The sequence below is a fragment of the Sciurus carolinensis genome, chromosome 19 (genome assembly GCF_902686445.1).
Source record: "Sciurus carolinensis chromosome 19, mSciCar1.2, whole genome shotgun sequence".
NCBI lineage: Eukaryota > Metazoa > Chordata > Mammalia > Rodentia > Sciuridae > Sciurus > Sciurus carolinensis.
This window is the reverse complement of record NC_062231.1, coordinates 23,147,785-23,162,868: the sequence shown is the minus strand read 5'-3', so window position 1 is coordinate 23,162,868 and position 15,084 is coordinate 23,147,785. Positions and strand designations below refer to the sequence as shown.

At 38.0% G+C, this 15,084-nt stretch overlaps 1 protein-coding gene across 2 annotated transcripts in view; it reads left to right on the top strand.

Moving 5' to 3' along the window:
• Cntn6 (contactin 6) overlaps nucleotides 1-15,084 on the top strand; it is a 176,791-nt gene that overhangs the window by 62,687 nt on the left and 99,020 nt on the right. Inside the window, exons 4-5 of one of the 2 annotated variants that reach the window (XM_047534746.1) lie at nucleotides 329-532; nucleotides 2,538-2,640. In XM_047534746.1, coding sequence (XP_047390702.1) covers nucleotides 329-532; nucleotides 2,538-2,640 — 307 coding nt within the window. The remainder of the gene's footprint in view (nucleotides 1-328; nucleotides 533-2,537; nucleotides 2,641-15,084) is intronic. The other variant, XM_047534747.1, reaches the window with a different exon arrangement.

Below are 15,084 nucleotides of genomic sequence, written 5' to 3'. Positions count from 1 at the left end.
CAGTGCTTCGAAATGACTTTTGCTGAAGAAACTCGGTGTGCATCGAACCGGTGATGCTTCATGCACCTTACAGCGCTCCTCAATAAATGCACCCACTTACTCTCTTGGCACCCTGTCATCTGCCCTGAACCCCACAAACCCCAGGACAGGACAGGCCAAAACATAACTGACTTCCACACTGGGATATATATGGAAAAAAGGGAATAATAAGATAACGGGGACAAAGAGGTTCACAATTTTATTCTAATTATGGTGACATCGAGCTCAGAACTCCCAGGTAGGAAGGGATACCGTGAGGTTGACATATTTTTTCCTTCCTGTCTTTCAGATTTATCTTACGCATGGACCTTCAATGAGAGCCCCTTACACGTCCAGGAGGACAGCAGGCGGTTCGTATCTCAAGAGACGGGAAACCTGTACATTGCTAAGGTGGAGCCCTCCGACGTGGGCAACTACACCTGCTTCATCACCAACAAGGAGGCCCAGAGGAGCGTCTGGGGACCCCCCACACCCTTAGTGCAGCGCACCGATGGTAAGGTGATGGGTTATCTTGGGGCTTTGCTTGGTGGCTCTTCCAGACTGGGGGGTGAGCGTTCTCTGCTTCCCTCTGGTCAGGGGAGGCAAATCCATCTGAACCTAGGAGTTGCAGGTTGAATTCAGCAGCGTAATGCAAGTCAGGGTGAGAGAAAACTTCTGTCCTTCACCCCTGTGGTTCAGTACACCTGGTTTTGGGTACACGGAGCCAGCTCCTTTCAGACACTGGGACAGCTTGTCTTCACTGCTTAAGAACTAATTGGTTAAAAAAAAAAAAAAAGATGCTATTTGTTGGGAGGGAGTTGGCATGTGTGTTTGTGTGCATGTGTGGGTGCAGCTAGATTTCTATACTTGAACTAGTATCTTTTACATGAACACAGGTGGGACCCTGTCTTTCATGGCCCTATTCCTTTCCAACTTTGCATTTTTTTTTTTTTTTTTTTTGCTCAGCCTTTGCTTACCTGGCTAGCTAACTAGCAAAATAAATAAATACATAAAATTTAAAAATTAAGAAGTGAATATGTACGGAAAGCAAAGAAAACCAACATTCATTATGAAGATTCCAAAGACCGAAACGCGAGATCCAGACTAATTTTAATTTCTCCAAGGAGCCTAACTCAGATTGGTCTCTGATGTGTTTGGTAGCTTAGTTGGTTGGCTCAGAGAACTAGACATGACTGCAGTCATCGGAGTGGAAAAACTCTCTAGTTGATTCTTTAATTAAATGTTCACAGTGGGATACGTAAAGACAGGAAAATCTGTGAGTGCCTTTTATGATCAGGTTTTGGACTTGAAATGCAATACCTCCAGGATTTATTTTTACCCCCTGAAGAGTTTAAGACAAGCAAGAATATAATAAAACTAACGTAACTATGAAACCAGCTCTGCAGGGAGAGTCCTTATGGAAGAACTTCATAATCACTAACCCCCCAAACATGTTTCCAAGGTCTTAATTCAGATTTTGGCATCCATTTGACCTATTCACAAGTCCATTCAGTGAATACACATAACCCCAAGAGGAGATTCTACCCTATTTTGCCCATTTTTCTTCTGTTCTTAATTTCTACCGACTCCTTTCCCTATCCCTCCCTTCTTCCATCCCTTCTATTTTCTTCATCATTTTTATGGTAAAAGTAGGCTAGTAGCATTGCACATAAGAAATAAATTAAACCTCTTCTTTAAGTGGGCATACAAGACACATCAGATGTCAAGAAAGTAGGAAAAAGCACTAAGTCTGTCAGTTTAACAGTGTAAAGTAATACTCTAACTTCTCTACCATAGTCTCTTTGAAGGTTTGCAAAGATAAACGTATTAAAAAAAATCAGGTGTTTTTATTTTACCCTTATTTTGTAAATTATCACATTTTCTGCAGTTGTATGAAAAATCCATGTATTTTTGGAATGTGTCACTCTCCTGTTTGGGTATACAGTAAAACACAATCAAAGTGTTTAAAGAATCTTGAGGTGCCATTGATTATATTAATTGAAGTAATGACGTTAGCTTAGAGATCTATTTCTGTTTATTATATATTTATAATACACCAGAGCACTATCTTATTTAAACCTCAGCCTAGAACCAAAATTCCTTATTTGGAAATTTTAAAACTGTAAAAACATAATTGTTTATACATGTTCAGAAAACTAAGCAGAAAAATCTTACTCTTTGGACATTTGAATATTTTTTTTTCTTTTTATCTCAGTCTGTGGGATTGCTTGGTTGATTTTGCTTCAGAAATGCTGATAGTTTGGAATATGCTGCTGTATCACACTTCTTTCCATTTTTAATGAAAAATTCCTATTCCTGAACTGACCCCATCCCATGGGGAGGTGGGTCTACCTATCTCAAAGAAGGATCTCTTTGGAAACCGTAGCTGTATCTAGTTCTTATTTGGAAACATGAATTCTTATTAAGACCGAATAATCTAGTTTGGATTAATGAAGTATTTACTTCGTACAAAACTTCCATTCTCTGGAAATGCTGCTAGCTCTTTTGATATTTAACAGGTGTGATGGGGGAATATGAACCAAAGATTGAAGTGCGTTTTCCTGAAACTATACAAGCCGCAAAGGATTCATCTGTAAAACTGGAATGCTTTGCCCTTGGAAAGTAAGGTGGTTTTTTTTTTTTTTTTTTTTTTTTTTTTTTTTTGCTTTGTTTTTGTTTTTTTCCTAGTCGCTTTAATTTGTTTTTGTTTTTGCTTTTGTTTTAAAAAATCTTTCATTATTCAAACATTGCTTCAAGGTAAATTACCAAATAGACTTCAAATGTTGGGCAATAGGGAATCTTTCTGGTTGGAATTTAAACAAAAATATCTAACACACCAAATGGAGGGGTGGAAATCTCCCCTAAATATGTGGGTATTTCCTCTAGTTTAGTATAATGAACCCTTTTATACTGCACTTTGCAAGAGAATATGTTAACTTGCATGACCTGACAGGCAAGTGACTCAACTTTCAACCTATCTTTCACTTCCTCTTGTCCTACATTCAGAAATACATTGCCTGGAGTGAGTCCTTGCTTAATTAATTAGAGATTTTTATAAATGGAAAACCTGTTCATTTCCCAAACTAGACTAATTAAAGCCCCCTGTTTAGGGTAGATAATGAGAATTGAGTCCAATCTGCCCTGGGAGTCTTCTGGTTGCTTTCTGTTACTCAGATAAATGTTTATCAGGGACAGGTTTGGAATATTGGTAAACCAAAAAAAATATTTGCATTTTCGCATGAGATTTCCAGAACATCTCACTGCTTGCTCAAAACAATCGAATTTGAAACAAATATATAAAATTTTTGCCTGTAAATGCTGGGGGAAATAAAGGAGACCGGCAAGATCTGTCATTTTCAAGAGTGAGGATAGGGTGGTGCATAGGAATTAACTTGGAACATGGCTGAATCCAGATTCTGATTCTGTAGGTCTGGGGCAAAGTCTGAGTTCTCCACTTCTTACCAACTATTATCTACAGAACCCACTTATGGTAGGAGGAGAGTGGACTCTTGCCATGAGCTCTTAAATCCAAAGTGACCATCACATGTAGATACAGATTTATTTTCCAAACTGTAGAAAATGCCTTCAGTAGTTTCAGTCTTTCTATTTAACCAAATGTACTCAGCCATCCAAAAACACTGGCCACTAAATCTTCTAGTTTCTTTTCTATAAATGAAATTGTGTTCTACTTTGAATTACGTTTCTCATGTTATTCATGTCTCATAGATCGAAGAGATCATATTTTACTTTCATACGAACTGACCTCATGGTGTTTGTCTAATAAATAATTAACAACTGATTAAATGATTCCTAAGAAAGTGACAGATAGGCACTTTAAATCAGCTTTTGCTGGCCAACCTTTTAAGACTAGATGAATTTTCACCCTTTTTAAGCTTTCTCAGAAATTAAGGTTTATAAAAAGCAGAAAATATTTGTCAGCAAAACTCTTTGAGAATTAGATGATTATTTGAACATGAAAACCAATGAAAACTAACCAACGAAAAGGACATTAATAACTTATTGTATTTGGCATAAGGAAAAATAGATGACTTAAATATAAAAAGACTCATAATAAAAACAAAACTTCAGGAAATATTGAAGCTAGTTATGTATATGCTAATGGAAATGATTCTATTTTAAAAATATACCTGTAACTAAGCATTTGTGATATATATGCTAAGAAATTGGGGGATGGAAGAAGGCAAAAAGAGTTAGGAAATTTTTACTCTGCAACTCAAAGTTCACCATTTGGCTTCACAATTTTAATCATTGATCACACACACACACACACACACACACACACACACACACACAATTTTTTTCTTGTAGTACTGGGAATTAAACCTGGAGTTGTCTTCCCAGTGGGCCACATCTCAGTCCTTTTTATATTTTTATTTTGGGTCAGGGTCTCTCTAAGTTGCTGAGACTCTGGCTGAGCTGCCCACGGTGATTTGGAGTTTCAATTGTCCTACTCCAACCTCCTGAGCCACTGAGATTACAGCTGTGTGCCACCAAGCTCAGTTAAGATCATACATATTTCTTAAAATCTTTCAGGGCACATCATATTTTCATGATGCATAAAAAACTGAGGCTTGGGTTAAATAAGCTACCTGTTCAGTTGCTTATCTGAATTGAGTTGCTTTTCTGATTTTAGGCTCTTTTGAGTAAACGGCTGTAGGAAACTGGTTTTGACATCATTGTGGGCAGATTTCGTTTCTAGTTTCCTCAAGAATGACGTGATCATTGGCACACATGCCTGTAACCTCTGTGAATTTCCATATTCTCAACCAAAATGAGCTACGAGGATACCTGCTTTGTATCCATGTTGTGAAAATTAGAATATATGATACATATAAATCATTAATCATTGGTGTTGGCATTTAGTCCACAAATGTTCATTGAGTTTTCCTGAATCTAAAGTCCAAATTCCGTTCTAATTTGTATGGCAACTGTTGGAGGGAGTGGGTGTGTTATAATCACAACATGTATTTTGGAAAGTCTGTGAATTCTTCTCTCATCCACACAGTAACCTCTCTCTCAGAATGGAGGACAGGATGGGACTAAAAGTCACTATCAGGTTCGATCAGAGTGGAAAAGAGACAGATAGAAAACTCAGTCAAGACTCACTTACCAGTTCTCTTCATTTTATGTATGTTTACAGAAACGTTGGAAGAGTAGTGCATGGGAAATCACAAACCCCTTACCCAAATTGTCCAAGGGTACACGTATAAACCATGACCACATTCTTCGGAAGCTGTCTCTCTTTCCATACACACACACACTTAAATAGATAAGTTTCATACCCTCACAATACTGCCAAAGATCCACATTCCTTTATCATACCAGCTTGCGAAGAAATTGAGGGATGGAAGAAAGGAAAAAGAAGATTTTAACACTGTACCTTCAAGTTCACCATTTGCATTTAGTATTTGGATCCCACCACGGGTACATGCTACAAGAATCCCACCGACAGGAAGGGTATTAACAGTCTATTCAGGGCAGTGAAAGCTCTGGAATCTATGAGATATGGGGAGCAGTTTAGAAATATGAAATTGTTTCCCATTGTTTTTATTAACCCCGTGGGGGTGAAAGCAATCAGCACGTTAAAAACTGACAACTAATTAAACCACCTGCAGTAAACTTTATAATCCTTAAAATGTGTGTAACTTCTTCATAAAAACTCAACTAGCAATATATGACTCAGGAAAATTTGAGCTGGTAAAATGTGTGTTTAAAAAGCTCTCAAAATAGAAAACATGATTTATAGATACAAACAAATCCTGATTTGATAAATTATCTTTATTGTTAAGTTTATACAGAAAGGAACTCTTAGACATAAAGTAATATTGAACAAAGAATAAAAAATTATGATAATTATTTACCTGAACATTATAGAAAATTGTCAAGAAAATAATAGATTTTATAGAATATACTTCCAAAGATTTTATAAGATAAAATTAATCAAGGCTGGGCTGGGGATATAGCTCAGTTGGTAGAGTGTTTCCCAGCATGCACAAGGTCCTGGGTTCAATCCCCAGTACCACAAGAAAGTAAAAAACAATCAAGGCTAAAATTCTTTTTATGAAATGAAGTCATTAATATTGAATTGAAGTACTCCAAATATAAAACAGGAAGTCCAAAATATCTTCTTGGTCTGAGGGATCATATTTAAATGCCTTATATAATAAGCAGTTATGATTGAAATGGTGATACTTTTCTCATTTCTTCAAATGATAAAAGGTATGTGCAAGTGGTAGATTTACTTTGGAAAACATGAAATTGTTAGCTACTATCAAAAAGATTTTTGTATATGCTTGCCAATAGTTTTCAGAAAACAAATTGCATTGTATTTAAAACATTGCAAAATGTTGAAGATGCTTCTTGGTCCATTACAAATTTTGGCATTTATCAAATAGCATATCAGCTCTTTTAAATTTTCAGATGTGAAATTAGCAAACGAAAAAAACAACATATTTGCTAGGAAATTAAGATTTTGTATATATATAATTATTCTGAAACAAAATCAAACTTCTTACTTTTGGAGTTATAAATCTGTAATTGCAGGTTTATTGCCAAGTGTTTTTTTTTTTATTTGTTCTAATTAGTTACCCATGACAGTAGAATGCATTTTGACACATTGTACACAAATGGAGCATAATTTCTCATTCCTCTGGCTGTACATGGGGCAGTCACACCAGTAGTGTATTCATACATGTACCTAGGGTAATAATGTCTGTCTCATTCCACTCTCCTTCCCAACCCCATGCCCCCTTCTATCCTCACTCCCCTCTGCCCAATCCGAAGTTCCTTCATTCTTCCTTACCCTCCCCCGATTATGGAACAGTATCTGCTTATCAGAGAAAACATTCTGCCCTAGTTTTGGGGGATTTGCCAAGTGGTTTTTATAAACTCTTGTGAATGTTTACAATAAATCATATTTTCTGACATCTTTTTATAAAAACATTGTGCATTATTTGTTCTTACCTATTTTTTCCCAAATGTGGGAACTTCCTGTAGCAATCCATCTGAATCTCTGTGGCCCTTTGGGAGATACTTTGCAGCTGTATAAGATGTTTCTGCAACTCAAACTTGGAATGGAACCACCATTAGACCCAGCTATCCCACTCCTCGGTTTATACCCAAGGGACTTAAAATCGACCTACTACAGTGACACAGTCACATCAATGTTCAGAGCTGCTCAATTCACAATAGAGAAACTATGGAACCAACTTAGGTGCCCTTCAACAGATGAATGGATAAAGAAAATGCAGTACATATACACAGTGGGATACTATTCAGCCATAAAGAAGAATGAAATTATGGCATTTGCTGGTAAATGGATGGAACTGGAGACTATCAGGCTAAGCAAAATAAGCCAATCCCAAAAAAGCCAAAGGCCAAATGGTCTCTCTGATCTGCACATGCTGACTCATAATAGGCAGGGTTGGGGAGGGAAGGGGAGGAGGTTCACCGGATTGAACAGGAGGGAATGAAGGGAAGGAAGAGATGGGAATGGGAAAGATGGTGGAATGAATCCGACATGACTTTCCTATGTTTGTATATGAATGCACAACCCATGAAGCTCCACATCATGTACAACCTGAAGAATGGGAAGCTATACTCCATGTATATATGACAGATCAAAAATACATTCTACTGTCATGTGTAACTATAAAGAACAAATAAAAATATAAATTTTAGAATCTTTAAAAAAAAAGTTACTTCAAAAAAAAAAAAAAAAAGATGTTTCTGCAATTCAACTGATAAAAGCTAATTTATTTAGGGAAGAATAAAATCATAGTCATTGCTTACTACCTTTGTTGACCAGCTATTCATGACCATCAACTTTCAAGCTGTATATTCATTAAAGTAGGGTTTAATGGTAGAGTGTTTACCAGATGAAGGAAACTGAAAAAGGAGGAGGGAAGAAATCAAGAGTAAATAGGACAGAGGAATAATGGGGGAAAGACCACCTTCGATGTTGGATCTTATTCTCAATAAATTTTGCACACTTAGGACAAACATCGTTCCTGAAATATCGATTTGTTTTCATGAAATACTTGTGGAATACACCATGTAGCCTCACATATTTAGGAACTACCCCCCTTATGCCTGAGAATGTTCTTTCTCTTGAAGTTGAAGAACGTTTGGGCCTTTGTTTTCCTTGGCTAGTGTTCCCTGAGCTCTCCGAATCTGTGGTTTGGTGTCTGCGATTAGTTTTGTAAAATTTCCAGACATTACGACAATTTTTTTTTCTTCTCTCTTTCTTCTTCTCTGCTGCCTCCCATTACCTGCTTTTTCACTATTTCTACTTGCCTTCTGCTTTTGTATATTCTGATCTTTTCTTCTTCTTCTTTTCTCTCTCTCTCATTCTTTTTCCCTTGGCTTTTGATGTGGGAAATTTTGTTGCTATTGCTTTCATTCACTTATTCTTTCCTGGACCATAGTGACTTCACTGCTAAGCTATCAAGGGCGTTTCTGTTTTGAGTGACAGTGTATTTTATTCCTAGAATTTCCTGTTGATCTTTTCTTGGGGTTTCCTTGGTGCTTCTGTCATCTCTCATATCTTGAATGTTCTCCATTTTTTCCATTACAGTCCTTCACACATTAATCATCGTAATTTTTAATTAGTAGCAGTAATACCATGGCTGCTAATAACCAATTTAGTTGAAATTTCTGATTCAGTTCTCCAAACTTGCCATCATTTTTCTCTTTGGTTCTGATCACTGCTTTGTCTCTTCCGACTGTAGCATAACTTGTAAGCTTTGTTTGAAACCTGGACATGATGTATCAGGGACAAGATGCTGAGGCAGCTTGGTTTCCTTGTGAGGTTTTATCCTCATTTGGTCGGGAGTTAAACTGGCATTTACTACTTGATGTAGCTCTGCTGTCAGGGGCTGAATGTTCTTCTAGTATCTGCATTTGTCTCCTTGGATGATTTTGGTTTTCCCTAGAGACTCCTTCTTAAATAGAGTCTGAGGCTTAGGAATTTTTCAATTGTAGTTCCATGCTGTTACACAGAAGCTCCATTAATGATATGAAAGTCAGTCATTTTTTGCTAATTCTATTATCATAGTCTTTATCTGTCTGTTTCGATCGAGTCCTTTCTCTTCTAATCACTCTTCTCACTTTTCCGCATGTTTAACTCAGTAGTAATCGTAGATTGCATAATAAATATTTTAAGTGTCGCATTAGCAAATGCTGAAATGTCGTGTAACCATACAAAGATTAGGCTTAGAACTTTCTGATAGTTTAGTTAGTGTGAATCTGCTCTCTTCCCCTCTGTGGCTTATTATTAATCTTTCTAAAAGGAGTTGCAAACTTTAAGGTTGATTTACTGCTGAGTCTCCTTATTGAATACATCAAGTGTTCACTAAGTCATTCTGCTCTGTGGTGGCGGGGTGAGCTCTCATATCTTCCAGGCTTGTTTGAGTTCTGAAAGTTGTTCTTTCTTCAATCTCATGCAACATTTCCATGCAGATTTCTGGGGCAGATTCACTTCACAGTGACCTTTTTTTTTTTACATTCTACTCTGCAGTTTCTTCAACTTCAGTCTCCCCAAATGCTGATCTATTCTCCTTTCCTCCACAAAACAGTAGTACTATATCACCAGGTCTCCCCATCTTTGTTTCTGACTACAAAGTATCTCCACACAGAAAAACAGAGCTACCAAAGTCTTAATTAATTTATTTTCCCTCTTTGGGGGATTGCAGTTTTGTCTTTCCAGTTGCTAAATTACTGGAAAAAAAGGTTTCCCTCTCCCCCAAGATATTTATCCAGTGTTCTGTGGTTTCCAGAAGGAGGGTAAATGCAGTTCTAATTTCACCTACATGGCCAGAGGTCAAGTGGATTTTTAATGCCAATTTTGAAGGTGTAAGTACAGTGAACTTTAGAGAAATTAAGTAACTTGACCCATTCAGTTGCAGATCTGAGTTCAAATGTGCATCTTATTGATTCAACTGTCATTCACCCAACCCTTTGATATTTATATCAAATTACCTTCTTAAGATGTGAATGAACCCTTCATATGCAGTTGCCTTTGGATCTCAATTTTAGAGACATTCTGCTAGGGGAAAAAAAAAAAAAAGTTTTAAAGATTCAGCAAAATGTTAACAAATGCTTGGGGGAAGGGAATCCTGGAAATCAAGCCTCATTTCTATTGTCAGCTAATGACTAATATTTTGGCAAGAAGTATTTCATTTTGTGTATTAAAAATACCACAACTGTCTCAAACATAAGTTTTTTAAAATTCAAGCGACGTTTTAGCAAGAGGTCAATGTTTCAGACATCACTCAGAGTGAGAGGGACTTGTCATTTGTGTGATGGTGGCCCTGTGCAGCATTGCAAACAAGCTGCTGAAGATGAGCTGGAAGAGCTCGGAAGCCATAGTTTCTATCACAGAAGCTGAGAAAGGAAGATGCTGTAGTCATGAGATCCAGGGAAGGTCAGCTGAAGGGCTAGTGTCACAATGTACCCATGGTAAACCGCTCTAGGCTGAGGCAAGTGTAGAACCGTACAGAAAATACTTGCTGGCACTGCAGCCGCTGTGACTGGGAATGGGTGGCTCATTTTCTATATTGGGGTTGGAGAGCTGACACCCTCGCAGCTTCCCTGTCCCCGTGTCTTCTCGTTTGTTTAACCTGGCAGACTCTTAATTATCTAAGCTGCAAATTAATTGCATAGGTTGCATGGTTACATAGGGGCCAGGTAAATGCTGTATGATTGACAGATCTGCGAGTCTTCTTTGGAACAAACTACGGGCCTTGGCTCTTGGTGAAGAAACTAAACCAATGTCCCTCGAACTCTCTTCTTTGCTTTTGTGAATGACCAAGTGTATTTTCCTTTCTTAAAAAAAAGATACTCACACTTTGGTCACTTCACCCTCACTGCTCTGGGATGTAAAGAAAATTAGTAGCATTACTGAGTATTCCTATGTGTTCTGGCACCTTCACACTGAAGGCTATATTTATATTTATGCACACATGTATTTCTTATTTATTTATCTTTTTCTAATTTATGAAGCAAAGAATACCCAGCTTGGCTATTAATGTCATTCAATAAATTCAAAGTCTCCCCACGATCTTTTCAGGTGTTCCGGAACTTTCCGATGATGGCGAGCTGTTCCTTAGAATGCACACTTTCTACTTATACCCATGGCATCCCGGTGGATTATAATGCAGTGAGAATTCTTAGGTCACTCCGGATGTCGACATCATTTTTAAATCAAACCTGGTGCTCTGAGCTTTCTTTGGACCTCAGCATTACCTTTTGTTTCTTAATCCACCAGATATTGTAATAATTCCCGATCTCGGTGTCTAATAAGTAGTTGGTCTTTTTTTCTCATCACTGAGTTGAATGGGTAGAGAATAGAATATTTTCCTGGGCGTGGTTTGCCCCAGGAATCACCTGTACTGAAACCTCATCTTTAGGTTCTTGATAATGGCTTTGCTTTTTAACATCAGGTTCTGTTGTTTGGCATAAGATTGCACAACAGGAAACTCTACAGAATACTCACCTCCTCCGTTCACCAGGCATGCAAATCAGAAATCTGACAAGTCTTCAAGTCTGTCGCTCAGAAAATTGAAAGACGGCAGTAACTCTCTCTACACACACACACACACACACACACACACACACCTACACCGCTGCTCCAGCCGTGAATGATCTAGTAGTGGATTCACTAGCATTTGAAGGCAGCATCATTTTCCATGAAGAGTGTGGACGTTTAATTGGGACAGATCAGGGTTTATGTCCTAACTCCCCTGCCAATGACTGGGCCATGTCAGTCACTTTTCTTACATGAGTAATGAAGGCAAAAATAGATTGATCATTGATTTTATGGACAGAGATGGATGATGAAGGGATTGGAAATACCATTAACTTCATCTGCCAGAATGGCCATAAGAAGGCAATCAATAACTAAGAATCACCTTAGTAATCCTGGCCATCGTCAAAGCTGCTTTGGCTAAGGTGGTAAAAAGAATCCCACACAGGGAAAAGGAGTGGTTTCTGTGTTACACGTCCACGATAACGTAATCTTCAGGGACTGTTCCAGAATAATGGATGCTTCACTTTAAATCTCTGTGTTTAATCTTCCTAAGGATAATTGACAGACCCTCACTCATTCATTTGGCAAATTAGGCACCAATTATTTATTAGCACAGCAATTATACATTGAATATCTCAGTCAATCACTCAGGGTTTGGTTCTTGTAGTCCGTCAGGAGGGATTCTCTGAGGGACAGGCTTCGGGCTCTGGGGAAAGGTGAAGATCATATCCAAGCCCTGAGGCCTTGCAGACTGAAGAAGCTGAGATTGATATCACAGTGCAAGACCACACATTTCTCTGGGGATCTGCTTTCTCCTTCCAGACCCTCACTGAAGGAAGATTCCAGAATGCTCAACTGAGCTTTTTCTGGTCTTTCTTCTCTTCTGCGCTTTGTTAGATTGAGATTGGAAAGGGTCACTTTCATATCCATGGGTAGAGCAAATTTTAGGCAATTACTGAAGGGTGATTTTTTTTTTTAAATCTCTGAGAAATGGGAAATTCCTCTTCCCATTTTTTCCCCTTTTGCAAGTACTTCTTTTTACTCACAAGATTTTTTAAATAACCATTTTAGGACACAAAAGTTGAGCATCTAGTGTAGAGATTCCATGTAAATCCACGCAGTTTCCTCTTATAAACATCTTAAATTATTATGGTGCATTTGTTCCAATAAATCAACCAACATTTATGAATCGTTATCAACTAAAGTCATACTTCCTTCGTATTTTCTTTCTTTTTTACTTAACATCCCTTTATTCCATGATTTCTACCATGTTACATGGATGTTTCTTGTCTCCATAGGTGATTTTTTGGCCATAGCATTATCTCAGACTTTCTTTATTTTTGAGGACCTTGAGAGTGCTTTGTTTGTTTTGGTTTGGTTTTTGCTGTGTTGAGAATGGAACCCAGGACCTCTCGCGTGCTAGGCAGGTGCTCTGCCACTGAGCCACATACCTAGACCTTAAGAGTCTTAAAGAATAGAGACCTGTTGTATCGTAGGAATGCCCTTCCCCTAGAATTTGACCTATGGTTTTCTCTTAATTGGACTGTGATGATAGGTTTTGAGGAGAAAGATCACAAAGTACCATTTTTATCACATCCTATCATGAGTACAGTTCTATCAGAGTGACTTATGACTGTGAATTCTGGCCTTGGCTCTCTAGCTGAAGTCATTTTTGGTAGGATTCTCCACTGTAGAATTAATCCTTCTGGTCCCTTTCCATTGCTAAGTCCTTGGAAAGAGGTGATGATGTAGGAATTGAATCTCACCTCCTGTAGGGTATTGAATCTGCATAATTTTTGGAGAGTTCTACCTCAGGGATCTGTTACTTCTCCTCCATTCATTAATGCTCAGTAATTTCTTCGTACCTGTCCTTCCTCATGGAGTCTTAGTTTAGACTTTGGGTTGTTGCCCGGTACGACTTGATGGATGTTGCGGCTCTAATGGCCTCAACTTTGGCCCTGGGCAGAGTAGCTCTGTCAGTTGACTCTTCTGTCCTCTGTGACACCCTCCGTCAATATGAGAAGGATTGTGTGTGTGTTTCAGGACTTCTTTGTTTTCTGGTATTACAAGATGATCCAGGTTCACCTTCTGCGTTTCCAGGTCTAGTCCTCAAACTAGCAATGGATCCAAGAATCCCCAGTTGCTTACACTGGTAGTGATACTAGGAACCCATACATGGGAGCAAGGTGAGCTCATTGCTTTTGGCAAGTCATCCACTTGGGCAATTTCAAATGACAGAGCAAAGAAATATGCATGCACGTGCTATCTATTATATTCACATATCTACACATATTTTTCTGGATAGCTTTACATATTATATCAAGTTAAATATACTTTTTGACCCTAATCCTTTACCACATGGATTGCTCAATACTTTTTTCCATGTGCTGACGGGCAAATTTTCACTCTAAGAGTGTTGGATCTTTTTTTATATTCTCACTAGTAATAGATGAAATTTAGCACTGTTCTAAATACATGCTGGCATTTTATTAAAAATGTCCACATTCCAATAGGTACACAGTCATCCTTCCTGAGTGTTTTAACTTGCAGTTTTCTAATAACCAAAGTTGCTCAACATCTTTTAATTTGCTTGTTTGCCATCCGTTTAGCTCCTTTTGTAAGATGTCTGTTTAGATCTTTTTTTTATTTTTTAAGTGAAATGTTTATTTTCTTATTATCAAATTTAAGATTTTTTTTTTTTTTTTTTGTATCTCGGATACGGATGTTTAACAGACGTGGGTTTTGCCAATACTTTCTCCCCCTCTGCAGACTATCTTCATTTCTTAACAGCTTTCCTGCCAAGCACAACTCTTCTAATCTTAATGATGTTCCACGGATCCATTAATTTTTTCTTCAGCAAATCAAGTTCATTTGTGTGAAGTGTAAAATCTCATTCCCATAGCCAAGGTTTTCTCCTCTGTCCTCTTCTAGAACATTTCAAGTGTCATGTTTTACATTTTGATCTGTGACTGATTTTGCAATCATCTTTGGGGAGTTGATGACTCAATTCTTTGGGCAGCATGGGGACAGCCTTGGGTTCCAGTAGTTGTTGAACAATCTTGTCCCCATGGCTCCTTTCTTCAAAAGATGTCAGCTGCATCTGTGTCGGTAGCATTCTGAAGTTATTTCTGGTTACTGTTCTGTCTTCTCCTTTTTCATTACTACTTTGTCCTAATTGCCGCACTTTTGTGGTATATCTTGAAGTCATTTCTCCAAATTTGTTCTTAGTATTATCTTGGCTACTTTTTATTAGGGGAGGATACCAGGGATTGAACTAAACTAGGGGCACTCAACCACCGAGCCACATCCCTGGCGCCATGTTATATTTTATTTAGAGACAGGGTCTTGCTGAGTTGCTTAGGGCCTCCCTAAGTTGCTGAGGCTGGCTTTGAACTTGCAATCCTCCTCTCTTAGCCTCCTGAGCCACTGGGATTACAGGCACAGTTTACAAGCATGTGCCACCACGCCTGGTTTGGCTATTATTTTTGTTTTGTTTTGTTTCCTTGCCTTTCCATACA